Source organism: Bombus flavifrons, chromosome 7 (genome assembly GCF_040668555.2).
Source record: "Bombus flavifrons isolate JBK064 chromosome 7, iyBomFlav1_principal, whole genome shotgun sequence".
In the NCBI taxonomy this organism is placed as follows: domain Eukaryota; kingdom Metazoa; phylum Arthropoda; class Insecta; order Hymenoptera; family Apidae; genus Bombus; species Bombus flavifrons.
The window spans coordinates 2,559,019-2,585,000 of NC_138448.1; the positions used below are offsets into that span (position 1 = coordinate 2,559,019).

General features: G+C 44.7%; 1 protein-coding gene across 47 annotated transcripts in view; it reads right to left on the reverse strand.

Annotated features, from left to right (window-relative positions):
* shot (dystonin-like protein short stop) overlaps window positions 1-25,982 on the reverse strand; it is a 51,169-nt gene that overhangs the window by 6,031 nt on the left and 19,156 nt on the right. For 16 of the 47 annotated variants that reach the window (XM_069116434.1, XM_069116419.1, XM_069116418.1 and 13 more), the window contains exons 4-27: window positions 25,860-25,877; window positions 25,033-25,092; window positions 24,220-24,309; window positions 23,709-23,879; window positions 22,781-22,795; window positions 18,599-18,878; window positions 17,812-18,262; window positions 17,467-17,724; window positions 16,818-17,391; window positions 16,056-16,526; window positions 14,775-15,980; window positions 14,600-14,683; window positions 13,286-13,507; window positions 8,955-11,725; window positions 8,685-8,696; window positions 5,693-7,820; window positions 5,356-5,603; window positions 4,473-4,547; window positions 3,947-4,118; window positions 3,751-3,868; window positions 3,446-3,675; window positions 3,255-3,372; window positions 1,873-1,935; window positions 214-365 (exon numbers count right to left, since the gene is read on the reverse strand). In XM_069116434.1, the coding sequence (XP_068972535.1) occupies window positions 214-365; window positions 1,873-1,935; window positions 3,255-3,372; window positions 3,446-3,675; window positions 3,751-3,868; window positions 3,947-4,118; window positions 4,473-4,547; window positions 5,356-5,603; window positions 5,693-7,820; window positions 8,685-8,696; window positions 8,955-11,725; window positions 13,286-13,507; window positions 14,600-14,683; window positions 14,775-15,980; window positions 16,056-16,526; window positions 16,818-17,391; window positions 17,467-17,724; window positions 17,812-18,262; window positions 18,599-18,878; window positions 22,781-22,795; window positions 23,709-23,879; window positions 24,220-24,309; window positions 25,033-25,092; window positions 25,860-25,877 (9,987 nt within the window). Of the gene's footprint in view, window positions 1-213; window positions 366-1,872; window positions 1,936-3,254; window positions 3,373-3,445; window positions 3,676-3,750; window positions 3,869-3,946; window positions 4,119-4,472; window positions 4,548-5,355; window positions 5,604-5,692; window positions 7,821-8,684; window positions 8,697-8,954; window positions 11,726-13,285; window positions 13,508-14,599; window positions 14,684-14,774; window positions 15,981-16,055; window positions 16,527-16,817; window positions 17,392-17,466; window positions 17,725-17,811; window positions 18,263-18,598; window positions 18,879-19,225; window positions 19,453-19,788; window positions 21,001-22,780; window positions 22,796-23,708; window positions 23,880-24,219; window positions 24,310-25,032; window positions 25,093-25,859; window positions 25,878-25,982 lie in introns of those variants that run through there. The other 31 variants (XM_069116439.1, XM_069116433.1, XM_069116437.1 and 28 more) reach the window with 18 other exon arrangements.

The window sequence follows — 25,982 nt, forward strand, 5'->3', positions numbered from 1 at the left end:
CGAAAAGATTAGTTGCCTCGACACGTGTGTGCCGGGTCTCGCATATCTACGCAAAGGAGGCCATAGGGTTCCCCAGATCGATCCCGGACCATGATATCGAAATTCGTCAAATTGCGAAATTCAAACGAAATGAATAACTTTCGAATGAGTTTGGAAACTCGACGATAAAGGATCGATCGAGGATACGAGAGAATGATGATACACACACGTTACCTTGGTGATGGGTCCGGCATTCGCGGATGAGATTGGCGTACGCTGCAGCGTCGAGGTTGGGCTCGGTTTCGATCTGAACGCCGTCATTGTCTGGCTGACGCCATCCGCCAATATGAATTGTTCTCGCAGCTCGATATTCGTTCTTCCCTTGGCTACAGTGTGTTGCGTGCACGCAAGTTAGAAGGAAGGCGTTACGGGATATGTATCGCAGGGTGTCGAGAAGGGGAGCGCGGGGCCAGAGTACAGAAAATAGTATTTTTTTACAAAGAGAGAGAGAGAGAGAGAGAGAGAGAGAGAGAGAGAGAGAGAGAAGATAAAACGAGCGTAGAAAAAGGTAACAATATATAGAGCAGATAATTAACGGGTAGCCGAGAAATAATAGAGGAAACATAGTATAAATCAGAGCGATCAAAGATATACAGAATACGTAAAGCGATCAGATATACGTAGGTAGGGGCGTAGTTACAGCGGCGTTATCGAGTAATCATGCGCGTTATCAATAGCGACAGATTAAAGAGCCGATTTGGTCGAGTTTTATCGTTGCGAGGTGTTTGAGGTGTCGTGCACAGAGAAAGTTGGAGTTGAGAGTAACAGAGTAGAGAATGTATAGGTTATTGTAGCGGTAATAGCGAGAGTAGATAGTAGTAGCGATAGTAGCGGCGGTAGTATCAGTTAAAAGGCAATGATAGCGGCGCACGCGGTATGTTCATGTGCGAGTGTACGGTAGAACAAAAAAGAAACAAAATACAGTGTATTATAGAATATTCGTCCGACGATAATTGTGAAAGGTTCGAGTGATAATTAAGGATAAAAATCAGACGGATATCGTGTTGATCACGATAAGACTCGAGGAATATTTTTGAAACGTTAACCGCTTTGATTTCATATGTATTTAATTATGATTCCCCATTATTTATGTATAATTCCCAGTTAATTATGCTATTAGAAAAGTGATCGTATGCCATGCGAATCGTGTCGATGTCGAAAGTCAACTAGTTAATTAATTTCAGAGCGTACGCAGATAGTCAAATTCAATCTGTCTTTGACTAAAATCTAATTAGAGATCGGGTAAATAAGATTAGCTGACTTTTGACGACGACGGTAGTAAATGATAAATGAGATATCTCGATATACACGGAACCCTTGTCGAGTAAAAAAAAAAAGAAAGAAACGTGAATACGGCTTTGAAGAAACGGATTTTATTATTTCGGTATGTAATGGAAGAGGAAGATGACTGAGAAAGGTAAGACGGTTCTATCATGACAAAGTAAACGCGAGATCTACGCGAACACGGTTTAAGATTCTCCGTCAGAACGATTCAAAATCAGAATTCCGCGTTGCATGCCACTTTACTTACACAAACACACACACACACACACGAAGTCTTCTGCTCGACAAACAAACATGAAAAGAAACTAAAGTACACAACAAAACTTGAACTCGTTGCGAAAAAGCAAACTTATGTACACGTACAAAACACGTACCATGCAGGATGTTCATTTCGTGGCCAGTACGATCGCAAAATACATTTTTGAAGATGTTCTTCTTTCTGTTTCATAGAGCGTAAAAAGAAATGTGAGAAAAAAATATTTTTTCTTTGGAAAAAATGTAACGTATGGACCACGAATTGAAATTATTCCCATATAAAAAGATCCTCACCGAGCGGACACCAACCCTCATGTTGTTCCGGTTTGTTAGGGTCCGGTATCGGCATTAGAAAAACTTAACGAGTTAATTACGATTTGAGGACTTTAGTTGGTCCGTTTCTTTGTCTTTCTTAATGTAAAGTAGACGAAGGCATGCAATACTGAATGAACTGAATGCGTAATTAAAAAATGTACACGTAATAAAATCGGGGAAGTACGTCGATAAAATTGTGCGCAATAAAAGATGAAATGATTCGATGGAACAAGGTAGAATGTTGTTATTTTGTTCGTTAAGGTTGGAGATCAGAGGGACTGGCAGAGGATGACGTTAGTTACGTACAAGTGACAAGCAATATGAATCTCCTAAGTATCAAGATACATTATAATCGCTTTAGTCAACTTGCTAGTCAACTGAACGATCGAGTTCCACGAATTTGTTTTGCAAAACTTAATGCAACAGAATCGGCCAGAACTTGTAACGATAAAAAGAAGATAAAACTGAATATTCAAGTAATTCGTGGAACGGAGAGTCGTTCGTTGTGATCAGTGATTAAGGTGAAATGAAAATCTAGCGAGTACGCAGGTAGATATTACGCGAAGCGGAGGTCGTACATAACGAGCACACGCTTTCTTCTTCTGCTCATATACACGGTGTTAAAAAACTTGCGTAGAGTCGATTAATGATTAGTCACGCTCACACTTTGTACCTCAGGAGCTGAGATCGTACACGTATACCAAATGGTAGGTGAATACATAGCATCAACAAAAATGCGACACAATGGAGAGAAATGAGAATGATCGCGCGGGAAGAATCGATGAGGGGGTTCGTTAGTGAGACAATTTGATGAATGAAATATTTTTTTAGGATACAAATGTTACACGATCTGTTTTTTTGTCAATGAACGCGTATACAAGCAAATATTTATTCCCGAGGCAGCGGAAAGTAATTGAGTTCGATTTTTCTTTCTTTCAATTGTACAATTTTGGTACCCTTATCAAAAAGACAGAAACAATAAAACTCAAGGTAAGAAGCATATAACGTTAATAAACGTATCTCAAACAGAAGGACAAACAATTAAATCCCACACGTCTGTTTAGTTGGTAAAAAAATATAAACACGTTTAGCTGCCTCTTTTGGATGAGGATAAAGGATAAGGAAATAGTGAAGTTTTATTTTTAATTAAGACCCGATCTATTTGTGTCACGTCTAAAGGTTGGTAGGGGCGAAACGGAACGGTCGAAGGAAAGTTTGTAAAGACTCGTTGTTATAGTAAAGAAAACCATTCAAAATTAGACCAGGAAAAAGTCCGTACTCATCGATTCCGACGGCATAATTCGGCGGTAACGAAGTAGAGAAAAAGAAAAACAGACAGATTAAATGAAAGAAACACTTACCGCGGCAAGGATCATTTTTTAATAGAAATTCGTCCAATGCTACCCATCCACCACCGACTCGTACCATCACGGTCGATCGTAGAATCCGTACCAACCGCAACTTTTGACTGTCTCCAAACTGAAAATCAGATATATTTTCGAATTACAAAATCTCCCCAATCGTAAACTAGAAATTAATTTCGAATATATACCCTATATTTTCCTTCGCCAACTTGGAATACACGGAATTTCTGGCGACAAGTACAAAGCATCACCAATCGTTTTACTTCATCGTGAATCTTGTCAGTGTCGTTATACGTTCTGCGTTCCTCCCAGTCTGGTCTTAGAGCCGCGATGAATTCCTTCCAATCTATCAATCCTTCACCGTGGCGATCGAACAAATCTGCGACCGCTCCCATTTCTAACCGTGAAGTCTCGAATTCTTTGCGAATAAATCATACTCATGATGTTATATTCTGTTATCAAAAAAATTTAACAAGTTAAAAAAGAAACTCACTGGTGTTCATGATTCCTTGAATGAAGTCCTCGCGTGGAATCAGTCCGTCGTTATTCTTATCCATTTTCCTGAAGAGATCTGTTAATCTGGACTTTTTGTGGTTCATGAATTTCAGGAACTGTAATGGGACAATTTTAGTCGTCGGATTACAAACGAAAGACGAGTCAATATTAATGATTCTTTCTTGTATACTCACTCTCTTGCGCCAATCCTCCCAGCTGAAGTTTGCGACACGGTCCAGTTCTTGGATATAATTATACTTATCCTGTAAACGACGTTGACGTTCCCACGCCAACATCCAAACGTGTCTCCACCTGTCCCACAGCAGTTTTACTCTCGGACTACGGAACTCCGGTTCGGCACCTTTGCTATATGGACAAAAAGTTACGTCAATACCTCCGTCCCTCATCGTGAATTAAATAAACAAAGCATGTAAGGCAAAGGAAGCTGATGAACGATAAAATATGTAAATCACCAGAAACGACCTCCACAATGATTATTCAAAACTTAACAGATAAAAAAAGCACAAATAAGAGAAGATGGAGAAGGAAAGAAAAGAAATGAAATAATCTATGAAGGAGAATTGTTCATCCATGACACGACCGACGCGATCGATTAAACTGCAAAAGATAAATAGAAAGATAAATGGAAAAGTGTGTTAGGGGTTTAAAGCAAAGCACGGATGATTAGGAAGAATCGAAGTAACGGTAGGTGTGACGAACCTTCCTTTGGGTGGGAACCGTGGGCCGATGTGCGGCAACGAATCGGGCGTTCTCTCACGGCCTGGGCTGGCTCGGCTAAACAGGAACATGCGTCACATCACTTGACATTTCTCTACCCAATACTGGCAGAACTCGCGTTTTCGTGCACCGATCGCTCAAACCCATGTCAACGATCGATCGTCGAGTTTCCTTGTGAGACGAGCAAACGAAGGAAAAGGGAAAGGAGAAAGGAGGATAGGCCACGTAGAATGCTATTCAAGTATTACTTGTGCATAAAAGAAAAAATATTTAATATTTATTTGACAATAATGTTTATAGATAAAGCGGCCTATTCTCCGTACGTGTAAAGTGAGCGCCTTGGATGCGCTTCGAGTGTCCGTACTCGTTTTTTCAGACTCAGAAGTACTCTATCACATACCATGCTGCTACTTCGAAATGAACCGATCAGAGACCTCGACAACCCGTTTCATTCGTGAACGCACCTTTCTGTCGAAACCACCAGCTGTCCTCGTAGACGTCCGTACTTAATCATTATCAAAAATCGTTTACGTAGACAAAGAGAAAAGTAAAAAAAAAAAAAAAAAAAAAAAACAAAAAAAAAAAAATAAATAAATATAACTAGAAGAGTAGAGTATCAAACGCAACACATGCACGGGCAAGTGTAATTTCCAAAGGACAAAGCGCAAACGAAAACGAACAAAAAACGTTTCAGTTACTTAAATCAATATCGAGAAGCACATAGGCGAATCTCGTTTACTTTCTCTACCTCAAACAAACGACGAATTTTGACGAGCGCGATCTTCGGCGATCTTGACATTTGAACTCACTAAAAAAAAAATTGGGACCAAAGACAAAAGATAAATAAAAAGGAACATGAACGTACGTTGGGGCAGGTGACTTAGCCTTCGTTATCTTCATCGTATCTTTCGCAGATTTGATCTGTCTGGCTTTGCAGACGCGGTCAACTTCATTCTGTCTTCGACTGGTGTTCTCCATAAATTCTCTGTGATCCACAATCAACATTTCTAAAGTAGCTTTATCGTCTGGTAGAGGCTCAGCTTCAAGAGCGTTGAGAGTGTTCTCCAAACCTTCTAACCACGACAGTAGTTCTTCCAGAAGATTGTCGAGGTCCTGAAGAATGAATAAAACAATAAATAAAGTTCACAAATTTATAAAAGAAATCAATACGTATTTCTAAGCGTCAATAAAAAGATTAATACCTGAAGTCCTCGCATATGATTCTCCAATCTTTGATTCCTTTGTTGGGCCCAGGTGGAAACCTCCTCCCATCTGGACTGAATGATCGTGATCCAGTGTTTGATAACCAAAGCTCCATCAGGGTGTGCCTTTGCAAGAATCACGTGAGCCAGCTCCAAAGTTTGATCTTTTTCAATTTCCTTGGTGCTTAATTCACGCAAGAACTTTTCGTGTTCCATCAACTGATTCCTGCTCTCCTGTTCGTCTTCCGGTAACTGTCCAGCGAATCTCAGCTTCATCTCAGCATCACTCAGCCACTCCAGAAGTACGTGAACTGCTTTGTGAAGGCGTTCAGCCTCTCTGAGGGCTTCTTGGAGTCGTTCAGTCTTATCAGAGGACAACTTGGTTACCGTGTCCCAAAGATTATTTATTTCAGCAAGCTGTGATCCTATAGCAGATGCATCATCAGGTGTCGCCTTAGCAAGAAGCTCGCGACCCGTTTTGATTACAGATTCCATCTGAGAGACTCTGGATTCGAGATCCTTCTCGAAGGTCTTATGTTGTTCAACCAAATTCATTACAGTATCAAGGTCGCCATAAAGTGGACCGGTGTCCGCCAGCTGCTTCTCAGACTTACTAAGCCATTCCAGCAAGGCCTGAATAGCGTCCTTGAATTGTCCCGAGAACAACAATGCTTCTTCGAGCTTCCTCTGTCTATCCACGCACTTACCACAAACAGTGGTCCACTTGTTCTTCAACTCATTCAAAAGTTCTTTCAGAGCAAATTCGTCGCTCTTAGGCGCTTTGTCTTTTAATGATTTTCCATTCTTCATAGTTGCGTCATAGGTACCCTGTTTGGCGCTGAGAGCTTTCTGCAATTCACGGTGCTTATTCAATCTAGCTTTGATTTTCTCTGGATCATTTCCTCCAAGGGCGCCATCACTGGCAACCTCGTCCAAAGTCTTCTCCGTTTCGTCGAGCCAGTTCATTATATTGGACCAAGCATCGTGGAATTCTCTGGCCTCTTTGTATCCGTGATCAAGAGCCCTGGTTCTCTCTGCAGATTTCGAAACTACTCTTTCCCATCTGTGTTGCACACTTATCAACAAGTTTTTGATTAGAATCACGTCCTGTTTCTGTGAAAAGTATTTCAAATGCGTGCCCTTCTTATCGAGGTTCAACATAGTCTCACGATGAACTCCAACGTCCTTCTGGAACGCTTTGTGTTCCTCTATCTGTCCGAGGATAGTTTCCATTACCCTCGACACAGGTTTCAGATTCGTCAGAATCTTCTCTGCGTTGGTTAACCAATCGACAAACGATTGGAGTGCATCGTGGAACTCTGTAGCCTCTTTCAGAGCGATCTCAAGCTTGATCTTTTTATCACTTGCGCGAGCAGTCACATTATCCCATCGTTGTTTCAATGTCCTCAAGTTGTGATTCAGACCACCGGCACTAGTAGAATCGGCACGCTTCAAGTATGCTTGTCCTTGTTGAAGAACCGATTCGACTTTCAAACGATTTTGTTCCAATTCGTTGTACACTTCCATAAAGCGTTCTAACTGTTCTGAAGCCGTTTCTGGCAATCCTCCAACAGGTTTCGAAGCTACTATGGTATTGTCCACATCACCCAGCCAAGACAAAAGGTCCTGTATCTCCGCCGTGAAAGTTTGCGCTTCTCTAAGCGCATCTTCCAGTTCTCGTTGACGATCAGCAGCACGTTGCAACAAATCGCGCCAACGACGATTCAAAGTACCTAATTTCTCAGCAGTCGTCGAAGCTTCGGCTGTTCCCTTTCCATCCTCTATTAACTGTCTTCCAGCGTCGTTCAGAGTGTCCACGCTGGTCTGATGGGCTTGAATATCATTCACAAGTACTTTCAGTTTAGCTAATTCCACTTCGATCACTTGTGGATCGCCGGCCACGGCCTTCAAGTTGTCCAAAGTGTCGTCTGTCTTCTCGATCCATACCAGCAACTCGTCTAGAGCGTGCTGGAATTGCCCTAGACGTAGTAACGCGTTCTCCAAGAGCCTTTGCCTCTCCACGAGGCCTCGAAGCAATCCGTCCCACCGTCTGTTAACGGCACCAAGCGGTTCTTTGATGGCTGCAGCTTGTTCCGAGGACGTTCTCTCTGTTAGTTCGGCAGCTTGTCTGAAATTGCACGAGAAAAACTTACGTGATTTACGTAGATCGTTGATCGAAAACTGTACGCGTCAATGTGAGAAAGCATACACCATAGGAATGCTTATCAAGGATGCCGACCTTTGTTTAAACTCGTACGTTTAGAATCGATGTTTAGTCATAATGAACACAGGGTCGACGAATTCTACGGGAAAGGAGCGATACAAAATTATTGTAAGGAATTACTCTTTTGACGTCAACAAGTTCTTTTGCCCTTCATATTATTCGATTACAATAAATATGTGACACATTGCCTTTAATATCATATGGCATCATTAAAATCACATAATAAACGTATTACACAAATTGTCTTATCTAGAATATTTATTTAACCCGGAAGTCGTCAATAGAGTTACTCCGTGGTATCATCTGAAAGGAAATCCGCGACTCATTTCTCCGTCGAGTCCACGGGCAAATACCTACGATATGGTATGTGTAAGTAGAACAGGCACGTCACGAGCCAGGCAACAGCCAAGGCAGACATGCAGGCAAGATACGTTCGTCGACCAAATACTGTTCGAACTCCAACCAACAGAGACAGTTAAGGATTCCAATCATCCGACTTCAGCTGGGGTATTACGATAATGTTACGGAATTATGAGATTAAAAGGGCTAAGGGGCGGAGCCATTTGGGTAACCTGGATTTATTACATACTCGAAGGTGTAATCGAGGTATAATATATATATATATATATAGATATATATATAGATATAGATATATATATATATATATATATATATATATATATATATATATATATATATATATAGATATATAAAAGATTGTAAGCCATGCTCTAACTACTGCTACAACACAGAGAGAGGTTGACTTGCCTTATCAGACTCCTATGCGTTCAGGAACCGGCGCGGAAAAACAAAAGTTGGATTAGAATCTCACTGCTTATACGTAGAGAGGCTTTCTTGCGTTATCGTACAAATGGAATATCGCACGGCGGGGTATCATAAATAGATTACTAGAGTAAATCTATGCGGAAAAAATGTTCGTGGGGGAACTCGCGAAATAGATTTTTCCTTGAGATCACGCATGAATTCAACAAATCGCAAAGGGGAAATAAAAAAAAAGAAGGAATCGTATTTTGTTACCTGTTTAGAGCTTCGACCTTGACCATGTGAGGATCTACTTCGGCTTTGAAATTGGCCAATTGTTTAATCTGTTTTTTAACTTCGTCGATGTCGCTTCCTAGCAGTCCCATACTGGAGAACTTGTCCTCGGCTTCTTGTAGGAACTCTAAAAGATTTTGCAAAGTCTCGTGGAACTCCATGGCCTTCTCCATAGCATCGATCAGATTTTCTTCTCTTCTGGCATATAGGGCAGTTACGTTATCCCAGGCTTGATCCAAATCTTCGATATGCTTTCTAACATCTGGTTTGTCTGGCTCACCGCAAAGACCCATCAACTCGTGACCAGAAGCTCGTACTTGCTCGACATCCGGTTTCGTTTGGTCGATTTCGTGCCTAATCTCCTGCAAGGCAACCTGTTGCTGTTGGATGGCAGCAGGTTGAGCTGCTGGTGGCGCCTGACCAGCAAGAGCATCCTGAAGCTCTCGCAGAGTCGACATCACGCCATTCAATTCAGACCAGAATTTTTCGGCGATCGCCAAAGCTTCGTCTAACGTTTGACCTCTGTCGGTCGTCGACTTTTGCACGTCGCTCCATAGTTTGTTCAATTTGTCCAGCTTCCGTTTGATGTCCTTTACGGCTGGATCAGCTCTGTTACCTGCCTTGCTGATCACGTCATCAGCGGCCCTCCTCACAGCCGCATAGGCCTCGGATCTTTGAGCCAATTCGTCGACCAAAGCGGAATTCTCTTCCATCTGATCTCTTAACCGACCAGGATGAGCGCTGATCGGTTCGGCGCCATTTACTTGATCGGCAGTTGATGAGAGAGCACGCAGCATTCCTTCCAGCTTGTCAGAGAACTGAGAAGATTCCTGAAGTGCCTGTTCGAGAGTCTGCTGTCGACCACGAAGTTCTGCTCTGAGGGCTGCATATCGAGTGGTGTCTGCTTCCAATATGTCCTGTATCTTGATACCTTCTTCTTCGTTGCACAGCTTCAACAATGCTTCACCAGTTTTGTTCAGCTTCTCGACCAAAGGTTTGTGTTCGTTGATGCTCTGCACGAGGAACTCGTTCTTGTCCTGTTGGGCGGCTATTAGATCGGGTCTTAAAGCAGGCATAGGAAGCATTGCGACTTGTTGTTCAGCCTCCTCCAACCAACTGACTAAATCTATGTGAGTGTCGCGTAAATGTTCAGCCAATGGCAAAGCTTGTTCCAGAGCACCGAGTCTATCCATTGAAAGACCGGAGACGATTTCCATGGTTTCTCGTAAGTCCTCCATATTTTCTCTGATCGTAGATTTGTCCTCGTATTGACCATTTTCACGGATCACCTTCTTTGCCGTGGATATCACATCCCTAACACGTCCTTTCTGACTGGATATGTCGTCGTTCAAGGCTTTATGCTCCTTCAATTGTACCCTGATGATTTCCGGTTCGCTGCTCGGTGGTTCTGCTTCCCTTAATTGATTATCCACTTCATGGAACCATTCTAGTAAATCGTCGATATCACCGATCACTTCAAGCGAACGTTGCTTACTCAGCTGAAGCCTCTCAGCCTTTCGTTGAATCTGCTCGGCAATGGCTGCGAATCTCCTGTTGTCTCTGGTGACTAGAGCTTCGATAGTCGCCGCCCCTTCACCCGGAGATAACTGAGACAACTGCGGACCAACGGCATTGATCTTGTCTAGAACTGGTCTATATTCCGATATCTCCATTTCTAATCTAATAATTTCATCCTCGCGGGGTTCGGCTGATTGCAGAGCCGATTCCGCAGCCTGCATCCAATCCATTAAACGATTATGATTATCATGGAACTGTTGCACCAATGGAAGAGACTCTTGCGCGTGCTTCAACAAGTCGGAACCTCGACTAACCAAATCATTAAATCGCCGTTGCAAAGAATCGAGTTTATCTTTCAATTGAAGCGCCTCGTCGCTCGAGATGTGTTTCATTAATTCCAATCCAGTATCGGTGGTACTGTCTACTTCCGTCTGTCGAGTCGAAACCTCTTCGGTCAAGTCAGCTAGGTCTTCCATTTGTTGAAGAAGCTTCTCCGTATGCACTGCCAACACTCTGTATTTCGACAATCTGATTTCCATACCCTCCATCCAAGCCTGAAGTTCTTGATAGCTGAGTACCAGATGACGTAGACCCTGTCTCGAACGTTGAAGCAAGTTACCAAGAGATTCCGATCGTTCGACCAATGCAGCGTATCTATCAGCCGCATCCTGAAGTTTGTCAGCCAAAGCAGCGGCTTCATCTTCGCCTACCAGAGACATTAATTGACTAGCAACCTCTGTAAGTTCACTGAATTCAGGTTTCTTTGACAGAATATCCTCGTGGAGGCCATCGTGTTCGGTAACGCGTTGCTGGATTTTTTCTTCGTCCGTTGGAACCAACTCCATATCTCTCACGCGTTTTTCGGTCTTGTCCAGCCAAGTTTGAAGTGGTATCAGTTTATCCTGGAACTGTTTCGCTACTCCCATCGCTTGTTCAAGTGCTTCCATTCTCTTAGCAGCGCTTTCTGTAAGATTATCAAATCTTGCCATCAAATCTTTCAGTTGTTTCTCGATCTTCTTCCGTTCCTTAGGCTCCGCCTCAGCCGCCACTTCTTGGCCCATGTTGTACGAGGAGGACATTGAGTTTTGCTGATCCATTAGCATCTTCTTCAGGAATTTTTGCTCTTGTAATTGCGCCTTGACCACGTTGTAATCCGACGATGGTGATTTCTGGTTGGATACCATTTCCTCTGTGTCCGTCAGCCATTTCTGGAGACCCTCCAGAGCCTCCTGGAACTTTTCAGAAAAAATGAAGATCACATTTCGTCCGAGGCCTGCTAGGTAGCCTTACTGACGAATCCACTAGCCGATCCCGGACGAAATGTATCCTCTCTTCCTATTATATCTTTCTCTCTTTAATTACGGCGCCACATTTCTATCAAACGACATTACCACGATCGTCCTCATCGAGTAGATCTATCGTCGTAGTAGATTTACAAATTTGACCCGTGTACCGCTCGTTTAGAAGCTGTCTCGTGTGTCAAGGGCTGTAGATCGCTCTCGAAGGAGGACTTTCGCAGAATATGGTCATACAAAAGGACAACGGAACGATTCAAAACGAAGGTTTAAGTAGCGCGATTATCTCCGAGCGACTAAGTCAACTGTCTAGAGTTGGCAAAACGCCGATCGTCTCGTAAACTCGCAAAACGAGACATCCGCGCGTGAAAAAGTCAAATTCTTTTTTTAGAAACGCGACCGATTGCTCTTTACAAGTGGAGAAGCATACATTTGCGGTTAATGACACACGTCTTTTGACTCTTGTCTCATGCTAATTCGTCCTAAATACTCCATGCACACAACTCTATGCTAACTTGATGTCAACCTTCATAAAATCGGAGTAAGATTAAAGCATCGTGTAATCGTTGAATATCGTGCCTATAATTCGGTCGATTTCATACACATGATGTGGAGAAAAAACTTTGTATTCCTTTCTCTGTTTCCATCGCAACTCCAATCATCACAATTGTCGAGCGTCCCAGTTTTCTTAACGGTTAGCAATTAGCATAGTGGATGCAAGTACGATGGTGTATTAAAATGAAAAATGACAGACCCGGTTGAAAACATACAACGATCAACAATTTGAAACGTGTCATCATCACGATAGCGTAATAAACGAATGATTAGCACCAGTTGTGCAAGGAAAATTATCGTGCCTCGCGGTAATATACGCTCGTGTATCGATCCCACGCGGAAGCGGCGGGAAGGATGAATCTTTGTCGCTGGTTGCGTATTATTCCATTTGAGAACCAGTTTGTTATGCGTGAGTGCCGCTCGTAGGCGGACTTGAGAATATTAGAGAAGGACGAAGACTCGGTCACAGCCAATTTTGTGCACGTTGACAATTAAGACGGTCGAGCAATTAGCATTTTGCGGGTCGTGTATGCCCCCTGGCAAGGACTTTACCATGATCTAACTACAGCCGCGAGGCGCGTGTAATTCGTTCCAGATTGAATATTTGTTCATCATCACACGCAGGAATAAAGACCATAAATATCATACATAATTGAATTGTTATTCTATTTCTTATCTTAACCTTTCGCATTTCAGTTGCTTGACGAAGCGTGATAAACATTAAAATGTTATCTACAGATTGCATTATCCTATGTAATTGGAGCGTTTAATGGCGCGTTGAAGGCTAAACGATTATAAATGGCGCCATTTCCGTAAATACATTCCTGGGAAAATCGCGTAATTTGCAAGGCGTATAAGACAAGATATAGAATGTGGAATGTTAATCAATCTTCCGATGACATGAACGCGCAGGAAGCAAGGACAGAAAGAGAGGAAATATTTTACCTGTTGAGATGTCTCCTCGGTTTGTTGCGCTGCCAGCTGTGTAACCCGTTCCTGAAGGAGATCCACGAGCGTGGTGTACCTCTTGTTCAGAGTATCTAGATCACGAGCGACGTCGTCAACCGTTGAGACGAACTCTCGTCGCGGTTTTTTCACCGAAGCATCCAAAGACGGGCAGATATCTTCCAGCTGTTCCGTAAACGCTCGAAGCCTTTGTCCGTAGATCTAAGGGTTTTGGTTAGCCCGTTACGGTTAGTGCATAGAATTAGATTATCGCATGTGCGTCTCTCTATTCCCTTTCTATTCCCTTAGCTACCCCTACTGCCATCATATCTTACGGGACCTTAAAGCAAGCTGACCACATGCAAGGAATGTATATAAGAATTTGAAAAAGCTACGTACTATGAAGATAGGCATACCTCAAGAATCGTGAATTAAGAACAACGAAATTACCTTCCTCTACTTTTCATACTGTAGAAAATTTACGAGATGTCATGTAACATGAACAATTGCTAATGAAGAAAAGGTGCACAAAGTGAGGAACGACACGGAACAGGAAACATTTGAATCTGAGCGTAGAATGTTCGAACTTGATTGCAAAATATACTCAAAGCGGAGACTAAAATAAAAAAATACATTTCTGATTCGATGAAGGAACAATCGCTTCCTATTCGCACTCGCAAAGCCACCAAAAGCAAAGTATATTTTGTCATTAGCACGTTATCATCAGCTAAGCCTGTAATAGTATTTACGGCCTCCATAGCGGAAAGGAAATTAAAGCAATTTTTAGTGCGACAAAAGCAAGAGAAATATAGGCTCGCGACTTTATTAATCCCTAAAAATAACTGAGATCTCGAAATGTCTGTTCGTCGTCATGAACAGATTGTAATTAACACTGGGCTGCGATTTACAGTTTATCCAGTAGGCATACAGTCGACAATGACGACAATAGAGGTCGCTTCTCCTAATGATTTGCAGTTTGATGACAGCTCGTGACAGATGTCCCGATGATCGAGGCTCCACGACGGTAAACACATTTTTATGTAGAGCAATACATGTAGCTTCATGTAGCAGTCGTCGGGACGGACAAAGAAGGTAATCGAAAGGAGAGCGCAACGTGGGATCGCGACGCAAGACAATCGCGCAACGTGTTCTTCTAGAGAAGACTAACACGTACAAAGGACTCACGCAATATCCCATTCACGCAAGCGTTCATACCGTAAGCTAACAGGCTACCTAAAGGCTACCTAATACTAGCAAAGCCTACCTAGGGTTTGCGAATATATCCATTCGCAATCATGTCGCTTGTCATCTTACCTTTCCTTCACGAATCAATCGACTGCCCGTCACATTTACTGCTTCGATCGCCGGCGCTCGTTCTACCACCTTGTTCAATAGATTCTAAAGGGAAACAGAATGTGAAAGAAAGCGTGTATAAAATATACAGGCCGGGAATAATCGAGTACGATTCATCAGAATCCTTATACGTTACCTTCGCATTTTCCACCTCGAGTTTTTCGTACGATTCGTCAATGAAGTCCACCTCGTTACGGTAGGCATGTTCTAACTGTTGAGCTAGGCCATAGGCTGCTTCCGCACTGCGAACTCTTTCAACCAACTGAGCACAGAGATTGGTCCATCTGGAGTTTAGTTTGTTCACTTCATCGTCTAAGCGATCCATATCAGAATGAGAGCCACGATGACTTGGCCTCGACTTTTCAACAACATGTCTTGCGTTCTGCGTATCTTCGTTCAGTTTATCCATTGCAGTTTGCTGTTGAGAGATGGCATTTTGAAGCACCATCAGATCTTCTAGTACATTCTGTAATCCCTTCAGATCCGGTGGCAGCTCGTCGAACGATGCCAATTTCACTTCCAATTCGGATACCGAGGTTGTATTCTCCTCAAGACTAGAAAGCACGATTTCAACACACTTTAGCCGCTCGATGTACAGATTACTCGAGTTCCAAATATTTGTCCATTTGGTGGTAACAGCGTCGAGCTTGTTTCTCATGGCTGGAGTCTTCAAAGTAATACCACGGAAAGTTTGCTGAACTTTATCTAGATCTGGCGTTTGACGTTTGAGAGTTTGCTCAAAATCTTTGTGTTGCAGAACCAGATGTTCTAAGCTGTCGATGTCTCTCGGCAATGGTGCAGCTATGCGAGTGTTCAGAACTCTCTCTGCTTCGTCTAATACTTCTTGAATGGCAGAAATCTGTTCGTTGAAAATACGTCCTGCGTTCTTTGACTCCTCCTCCGCTCTGGCACGTTTCTCCAGTTCATCGAACAATTTGTTCACTTCGGCCGTTTCTCGCTTCAGTCGCCTCAATTGTGGATCAGCAGGGTCGCCCTCGGACAGGAGTTTCTCAGCATCCTCGTTCAAGGCTTTTCTGATAGCAGTTCTCTGATCCTGACCCATAGCCAAGAACTGCGGTAGATCCCAGCCTTTGACCACTTTGATGGTCGCAAAAATCATATTTTGTCGTAATCGAAGCTGTTTCCGTTGCCATAATCCAACACTTCGGTCATATTGTCGTCGCAATCTTTCCGCAGCATCGAGAGCATCCTTGTCAGGTGGCTGAAGAGCAAAGCAGACGCCTGGAACAGGGGACTCGACGCCTTCTTGATTCTTTACGCGCCATTTTATCCTACCAGAGTTGTCGTATAACGTACACTGTTCGCCCTTCTCAATCGACATCTGAAACCAAGCAATTTACACGTTAAAGTAATATGACAGACATCGAATGAACGACATAATGGTCATTCTACTTACATTGACTTGTTTGTAGCTGCAGACGCAAGTAACTTGCATAGGCCGTGCCACAGGCTGTCGACGTTGCTTCATAGGAACCACGTCCTTCGCTTGATCAACCAGTTTCTGCACATGATCGCCGTAACTATTCAATTCTTCGCGTAGTTCTTGCATACCCTTCAATAAACGTTCACCCTCGTCCAAGGAGAATTCTGATTGGGAATAAATGGTGTTGAGCGACTCATCTCTCTTCGAGATCCACTGTTCAGCCTGTTGAACATCTCGGAAAAATTGTTGACTCTGTGCTGCGTGTTTCAGATGAACTTCTAGGCAAAGAGTTAATTGGAGAAGCCAGGTCCATTGACTCTGCATAGCGGACATGTAAGCTTCGATGGTTTTCGCGGCGGGATGATGTTGAAGGACCAGAGCTTCGCCTCGATCTTGCACCGCGGAGAATTGAATCTCCCGCTTCTCTAGGTCGCTCATAAGGGACTGTAAAAAATTGACAATTTATACATTATGAATTCATAGATGGATTACAATAATCTACGCGTCTTTGGATGCGTGTAAATATTTATAAATTCGTCCATCATGCAGATTATCATACACCATGATCACTTTAAATTATATTCTTCGTTACCTCTATACCAGATCCAAACGTACGCTTGCAGAACAAAAACAAGTATCAACGACTTCTACATTAGATTTGATGACCAATTAATTCAGGATGCTAGTATATAATTGTCATACAATCGCAAAAAAAAACATTAAAACATAAATTACCTCGTAATACTGCTCAATACTTTGCACATTCAAATTCTTGTCACTCCAATCGCGTGTCACCTCCGTCTCCTCCTTAGAACTCAGCCAAACCAGTTCATTAGTCGCCGATTGTATAAAGTCATGTAGAGTGTCCAAATCGGAAAGTCTCTTATTCGAGGCCGCCAATAATTCAGTGTGAAGTTTTTGAAGAACAGTTAAATGTTGGCTGTACAATGTCAATTCTTCAGCGTGAAAGTGGCTCTTAGCCTGCACACATCTCTCCACTTTAGGATGGAACTGCTCGATATTCTTGTGTTCTCTTTGGTGAACCTCCAGTTCGTTCTGCACGCTAGGTAAATCGGAGCCATAGTCTGCATCCTGGAGCTGTTTGATCTTCGCCTTACACCAGTCGATGCAGTCGTGTAACGCACGGAAATGTGGATTGGTGTCGACCAATCGGGTCTCATGGACGGTAGTACGGTGTTTCGTAACGACGCGTTCTTCTACCGGGAAAGATACGGCCGACAGCGGCTGTACCAAACGTTTATGAAGAAGAGATCGCAGGGCGACCCACCGTTGATGTAGCTTCTGAACTCTGTAACACGGATAATTCTGTGACTTTTCTGCAAACGAATATGGAGGAAACAGAAAATGATATCGAGAGAGCTACCTTTTGCGAAGTTCGGCCGCCTGACTGTATCGCCCCTCGGTAAGTGTATGCACGTCTGGAAAAATATTTTGGATCTGGACCTCGGTGTTACGAATATCCTGTTCCAAAAGATCCACCGCATGTTTCGCTTCCAGAGGATGAAGTCGATCGAGACGCCTGGCTTCGTCCTCCACTCGTCTCTCGAGCTCCTCCAATCGATTGTCGGTCGCCTTCATCTCTCTGTGCACTTTCTCTGCTAGTCGTTGCAGTCGTTCGAGTCTGAGAAACAGATACAAGCTCGAGCTTGGAACGAAACGAATCGTTGATGCGAATAATCTCGCTACTTAAGGAAGGGATAGATCTTACCGTTTAATTTCGTCGATTATCGCCTGTTCTCTTTCCTGATGCAGCATCATCAATCTATTCCAATTTTCTTCAATAACCTCGATACGCAAGTGAGGTTCGATGTCTACCTCACCGACCGCTTCGAAGTACTTTTGCAAATCCCTGAAGATGTAAGAAAGTCGTTGCTTGTCTCTGTATCTGGGCGGTACTTCCTCATTCTTGAATTTCGTGCTGCCGGCCGCCAAATTTTTCATTTCTATCAAGGTCGGCGGGAAGACACGTTCCTGCATCAGGCACATTTTTTCGCGGATCCACATGTGGAGGGAACTAGCTAGCTCTCTATATTCTTCTGAGCGCCTCTGGTCCTCGGCATCGTACAACGGGTGAATCGTTGGCGGCTCCGGGAACACGTCGTAGAGCGAAGAGATGTACGTTATCAAGGACTTCTCATCCGGTTCAGGAGTGTCCACATCTGTAACACGAAATACAAAACCTAAAGCACTTGCATATCACGTAAATCTTTACGCTTCTCTTGCTCTCCTTTCCAAAAAGAATCGCTCGGCCGTTTTATCGTGCAAAAGGGAAAAAGCAGAGGGTAAAAGAGAACGTCACGGTTCGAGCGTCGACCGGAAGCGGTGGTAGACATCGGTGACGGCCTCGAGCATTCCCGACCATAGGAGAAAACATAGGAAAAAAGAGAACGTTGAGGAGAAAACGCGTGTATAAAGTGGCAAGAGAGGAAACTCGCCAAAAAGGAAGAATCTGCTTATCGAGCATCTAAAATAGGATTTAAAATGTGGATCTTTACCTTCAGGATCGAGAAGCCTCGTAACGCCATACTCGCGCTCCGCGACGTAGAAGACCCGATCGAGCCGCTCTCGTGGTTGACTAGCACGAGCACCTTTCCAATCGACCAGATCTGGTCTGTTTCGATGGATTAATGCGCTGAAAGCTAGCCCGTCCCTCCACGATCCGGTAAAGTCCGTGACGCGCACTCCAGGATAACGCGCCGTCGATCGTCTGGCCCATCTCAGAAGAGCTTCACGGGCAGTCACGTTCGATTCCTGACCCACTACAATATCGGATATCTAGAGAGAAAGAAAAGGTCATAGTTCGTCAACAAACAGTGCTTGTATATTCATGAGAGTATATCAGGTTTATTTTCGTTTAGATCTAATTCTGGTGTCGTGCATCGACCTCGATGTCGCTTCCGCTTGGTTCGCCCTTCGACGTTCAATCGCACGATTCGAGCCCCGAAATGTTCGTCCTGCCCTTCTACTACACCCTGTTGCCACTAAACGTGAAAAGAAGCGCGAACCTAGGGACGAACGACGACGACGAACCTGTCCTTGCAATGCGTTACGCGAAAACGCGAAATTAAAATGAAGAGTCTCGCGTCGCGAACGCGAAACAAAATTGCCAAGATTACGCTTACCCGGACGGTTTTCGGCTTTGGCGAAGCCTGTCGACTCAAAGAGAAGGAGGAGGAGGAAGCAGCGGTCTCCTGCAAGTAGCCGGAGGTGGCACGTTTCGTCAGATCCTCGGCCACGCATCTTTCCTCGCCCCGTGTCAATGTGGTCGTTTTACGTACGATCCGGGTCACGATACGTTTCGTGCCGTTTTCGCCGCGTCTCGAAGTTTTCGTTGACTCGATCGACGATCCTAAATCGTAGCGTTATCAGTTTCGCTACGTAAACACACTGAAGCCCGCACGAAAATATTCCAACGAAGCTCCGACTAACCGGCGATGTTCAAACGAGTTTCAGAGGCCTCCTCGTGCTCGTGATCAACCGGTTGATTCAAAATCGCGTCACGATCGACTCCGAGCTTGGCTACGTTCCAACTTAGCACCATCTAAGCTGATCGTGCCGTGACTTCTAGACCCTTAAACGAGTCGATCACGATCAACTAACGAGGAAATATCTTATCAAAGCATTCGAGCCCCGAAACTCGTAGCCAGGTTACTCGTCGAACTTGCCGTTTTGTCGGAGTTCCTACCTAGAACCTCGGTCGAGAGTCTTCTTTTGGTGTAAATCGCTCTTAAGTCATCAGTGACGGGCGTCGCAGTAGACGGAGCAGGGGAGGCGACGTTCTCGCGAGCATCATCCTCTCTGGTGCCTTGCACGAACAGTCTGCCACCTTTGCTAAACCGATATATCGACATTGTGTATCGGTATAAAATTGTATCCACGGGGATCTCTCGTCTCTCTTCTGGCGGCCGTCGAAAGGACCGAGTTGCTCCAAGAAACTAACATCGACCTCCAGGAATAGAGGCAAGGCACGTACGGCTACTCATTCGTAGCCTTATCCGGCGTCTCGGTCTCTCCAAGCTTATACCGCGCGCCGCCGCTCGTGAAAGCCGATTATCGAAAGTCGGCAGTCCGTCTATCACCGTTAGCCCGAGTTAGATACTCGACACGACTCGAAAAACAGTTATCGATTCGCGAATACGCGACCGATACGTATCTTCCCGATGGTCAGTTCAAAAAAGACCGAAGCGACTGATACGTGTGCGATTCGAACCGAACGAACGACTAGCGATCGTCTGAGAGCGCATCGAGTAGCTGCACCGAATTGCGATTCGTTTTTAGCACCAACGCTTCTTGAAAGTGGGGGAGCGATCGCGCCTACTCTTGGAGAAACCGCCTCGAGCGGGGAACTGTGTTCACTGGACCAGAAGACAATGTCAACGTAGATCAGGACAAATAAAATACGATACCCTGTTGGCGGGGAGAATGATAGAGGAATCCGCCAAGTGGCGGAAGGGGAAAGTGCGAACAGAAGAGGGAATGATAACGCTGGAAGAATTAGTTAGTTATCGGAGGAGACACTCGACGGCAGGTACGGCCATCACCGCGCGTATCGCGAACAGACTGCCGCGCACTACAGGTAGCTCATCGAGACCGATCCCCACTTCGAGTTCTTTTCGTGCTTCTTTGCGCGCTCGTTCGTTCGTTCGCCCGTCCGCTCGCACGTTTCACCGGTAAGGTTTCGCGATGCGAATCGTCGCGCGTCCCTAGCCGCGACACGTGTCTACAGTTCGAGGCTTCGATAAACGTGTACCCTGGTCCGTTGTCGCGCGACCACGTTCCAACGATTTCAAGATTTTACGCCGAACGGTATTTACAACGAAAAGAACAGGATACACCGCGATTTACCGAACGAACGAACGACCGACAGCGTGCCGTGCTGTATCCGGCTGCCGTCGCGAGAGTAGGCCAACGAAATGCGCGCAGGTGAGAGACGCCTCCGACATTCCCCCTCTTGATTCCCCACTCTCTTTTTCTCTCTCATCCTCTCTCCCTTTGTCGATGACTGCTCGTGCTTGTTATACCATAGCCTACTCTTCATCCTGTTGCTCACCCCTACAATTCAAACGACGTCATCTATCTCGCTGTGTTCCCGCGACGCCCCTCTAAAATCCATGCTTGTCCTCGTGCATGTCATATGGTTGTTATTTGTGCATAACCGGTGCAAGATCGCGCATGCGCCCGCGTTATATCGGCCGAGTCATCGGGGAACATGCTGTTGCAACGAGGCGAAACGCGTCGGGAACACACCGGACGCCCCACTTCGCCGCGACGCGACGCTTCGTTTGCCGTTCGTCGCGCATCGTGTCCTTCCTCCTTTTCCTTTTCCAGAGATTTTTACGATTCACCGTGGCACAGTAACACTCCGTAAGCGCCGCCTTCGGAACGTCGTCGATGTTCCGAGCTGACGTTCGCTCGCATTATGTCGCAGACTTACCTAATTCGTTGCGCGGCTCCCTCAGTTTCAATTAATAATACGCGTCAACTCCGTTTGGAGGACATGGGGAGGTACGCGAGGAAACGAAAACAATGCCTAAATAAGCAACGTCGAGTTGAGACAAGCGAAAAATAGGACGCGGCGTCGCGTCCCTGAACGTTGTGAACGCGAACGAGAGAAAAAAAAAGGAACGGAAAACAGTCAAGAGAGACTCGAGGCGCGCGGTTTGCTCGAGACCGGACGTGACGTCATCGCGCTCGCAACCGCCCGGCCCGAGCATTGGCTTCCGTTACAATGCCAACCGCGTGAACCAATCGTTGCAAGATCCTCCGGGATCCTTGTAATTCTTCGCAATTTCCGCGATTACCGGTACTTCGCCTTCCGTAATATAATGGTAACGCGACTTACTTCCTAGAAACAACACAAACTAAATGGACACGATCCTTCCAAAATAAAAAATTGTATACAAACTACTTTTAAACCAGCTGTGTTATTAGTCAACGAAGTTATTCCTAACTTAAATTCTCTTTAAGAAAATCTTTGTACAATGTCAAGGAAGGAAGGCAAAGGAACGTGTATTTTACGAGGGCGCGAAAGTCGTCAAGATGCATGAAACGCGCTAAAAAGGAACGGTCGCTCACAGCCTGACCTTGGCCGGTGGCGTCATTCGCGTTTTTGTATTCGGTGCTCGATCGACCGATTCCGATTATCATAATTACAAGGTGGGCGGCTCGCGACCAGAAGAGACCACGAGAGACGCGCCAGGGCGCCGCGATACGACTGTTCGCAATCTGGTCACCTCCCACGTCCCGGAATACCACGCGATGCTTTTGACTGACAATCAACCTTCCGGCTTGCTGACTCGACGTACGCGTGGAACTACCATAAACGGACAGGTCTGTCGCGAGCGGAAGGATAGTCGTCACAGGCGGTTAGGATAAATGACGCGGTTGTCGCGATTGTCGAGGAAAATGAATCTCGAAACGATTCGGCGGATCAGTGAGAGCTTCCGTGCGTAGGACGACGGCTGTTACAAGACTATCTGCGAGCGCCATCTGGCTTTTCGATCGGTTCACGCGGTCGATAAGAGATCGAGCCAACACTGGCTACTAAATATGTATCTAAATCTTTGATCTGGGCGTAATTATCGCAATATTTTTTTCGAACGAATTGGTAAATGCTTTTCAGTTCCTTTTTTTTCGTAGAGGGAACCAACTACGGCATAAAAATGTAGGGAACTTACCTTGCGACGCCAGCTCTGCGGCGCGAAACAGAACAAAAAATACACCATTAGATACAGATGCTGATCGGGAGGAGCCGATAGTTAGTAAGAATATATAAGGGGAATAGGCTTAAATTTCTTTTTCTTCCTCTCTCTCTCTCTCTCTCTCTCTGCGGCTACTTCTCCTCTCTCGAAGTACCGATTCGAGAGCGCGCGAGATAACGAGAGGTCGCGTATTCGTTGCATCGTTACGAAAACGAACACTATCTGTCTTTGTGCGGTCGCGTAATACGGTTACTCGAGCCGCGATCGATGTCTCGCCTTCGAGATTTTTTGCGCCCGTCCGCAGACGATCCGACGCGACGTCCAGTATCGGCCAACTCTTTTGGCGCCGACTCTCCTCACCGAATGACCCGACCATCGCGCGTAATCGCGTTCCCGTTCTGTGGTGTGCAACGACGTGGCATGGCGTGGCGTGCCGTCCTCGACGGCGCCAAACGTCGCCTGGAACGGCTCTCACTCTTTCTTTGCGCTTCCTCCGTCCGACTCGCTTTCGATCGGAACGAGAATCGCGAGAAAAACGAGAGTGGTCGGACATTCCTGCGCGATGATTCTCCTAGCCGACCGTTTTCCCCTCGCGAACATCGGTTTCTCAGAAGCGAAACTTTCGATCGGTATCGCTCCGCGACTCTTACGAAAAAACGTTTTCGTTGTTTGAAAGCGGGAACGGCTTGAACTTCGACCGGAGCACGATCGAACAATGGGTATCATTATTCCTTCGATAATCGCGATTCGAAAGGGCGAACCAGGTGTCAAGACGTTCCTATTGAAACGTCCCGTTTTCTTAGGTGCTATCTCCAAACCCACTAGAGTATACTTGGCGGTGGTATATAATTTGTGATAAGCGTAATCGGTGATAATTTCAGGAGAGATCCGAGCGTCCACTCACCTGGAAGTGAAGTATGATGGTCCATATCAAACCTAGAGTCAACTTTGGGTTTCCATCGACAATGTCTTCAGCACGAATATTAACGAGCTTGATCTTCTTGTAGCGCAAAAAGTCAAGAGCCATTTGTACGTTCTGCAGCATGTGGAAACGCATCCGACCTCTCTCTCGCGGCTAAAAAACGATAAATTGAATTAATCGTACATCAAATCCTATTATATGGCACATAATCACCGTAATTACGATCAACCCTCGATTGACAAGGTTCAAACGATGTTACCTAACTGCTGGCGTTTCAAGATATTATTTATTGCTTATAAACATGGTGACCTGTTTAAACGGATAGAGGATACAGATCATCTACCTCTGTAATCCAGGTCAAGTTAGTCCCACCCCGACAGTTACGTAACGAGCATTTCACCCTGGAAACCTACGGGTTAAGCGGACCAGCGCCAATTGCGTCTGTGCCGCATAAAAGAGTATCACGGAAGGAAAAAAAATTTGGGATACTTACAAGATGCTCGCCCGAGAGTACCTCCAGCAAGGAAATGAGGTTGTGCCCGTCCCGCAGGTCTTCGAACAGATCTCCGACATGTCTGCTGGCCTGCAACAACGATTTCACGCATCAGAACACTGATAAATGACTTCCTTGTTCAAGTGCCTCTCGACAATTCTATATAACTGAAAATAAAAACAAGCCATCGAACGAATCGAAATGTATGAAAAAAGAAAATGGAGCGACTTCAACCAAAAATTAAACGTAAAAAAAGAAAAGAAGTGGTGCACACGGACGGGAGGACATTGAACAACGAACGGTGAACGATTACAAAACACGAAATACTAGGAACGTGTACGTGCAAACACACATAACGGATGTAGTGAGAAAGGGGATAAGGGAAGAACAGATTTCGATGAAGCAGGTATTCTGAAAAGATAGTCGCGTGTCTCGCGAAAATAAACGTACATTACACGGCCGCGGTGCGTCACGTGCAAACGCAGTAATCGTGGCCCTCAAACTCTCAGTTAAACTTTAAATGTCGGCCACGATAAGCACGAATCTCAGGTATCGTAGAAATCACACGCAGATCGTTTAATTCGCGATAATTGCATTGCTTTTGCACGTCGACTTTTGCCACGGTTTCTCAACGGGCCTGTTCATTGATAGTTTCTTTAAGTGACAAATGGAAGCAGAGGGAAATATGAAAGGATGTTACTTGGAAAAACAATTAATTCACTCGACAAAACAAGACATTGCGTTTCTTGGAGCATGCGTAAAGTTCCTTCTAACATTGGCAACGTTCGTTAATATCACCTGCCCTGAACTTACAGTGGGGGAACAGCATGGTTGGTTGTTCACAAGAACGCACACGTGTAGGCACGTGTAAGTCTGAAAAAAACATCGATTGAAAAAGAAGCACGGCCCGAGTTATGTGTTTAGTTTCGAGTGGCTTGGACGCGACCGAAAGTAGCGGCAGGTTGCCAGTCACCGTCACACTGTACATCGTTCGTCTTCGTGTTAATTTGCTTGTAATTAACGTGTTCGAATCTACCACTACTCGTCGGTCGCATGGACGAGTGGTCCTTGACCGGAAAGCTCGGTGGCATGCAAGAATACGAAAACATCAGAGGTAACTTCCCCTTTGAGAATTTCCGAGGACTTACAGTGGGTAATCCTTAATTGCATGTCAACGCTTCAAAGAACGAACCTAGAATGCAAAGCCTGGTTCCCGTGAACTATGACGAGTGAAAAGTAAGTGCTCGAGACGTCAGCGTTTGTTCTGCTAAGCGCGGTAAATTTGAAATTCATCGTCCGGCACCGTCACTCTTTTCTCAACATTCTACGTCGTGAATATAAAACAGTTTCTTTGTGATCTTGCACTTTATACATTATGAAAACGCGCAAGAAATAAAAATCTTCGAGCATCTGCTTTTAACTCGTACGAAGCTGAAAAATCATAATTAACGTCTACCGAATGATAACTATTTTCAAATACTAAACTGGGGAGGGGGATAGCCTATCAACTTGAACGAACCTAGGTTTACACATTAGTGCTATTGACATGCATTTTAATGATCATCCCATAATCTAAAAGAAACCCGAACCACTCGTCCCAATCGATCGTTCGCTGGAAAGAATATACGATGAATTCGTACCTTCACGTACTTCCAATGCTGTGGATAAGCGTAAAGAGATGAAAAGTAGAGAATTATTATTATGAATTTTCATTGGACAATGGGCCCTTATGTAATTGCAGGAATCTGCATGGAACAATCGAT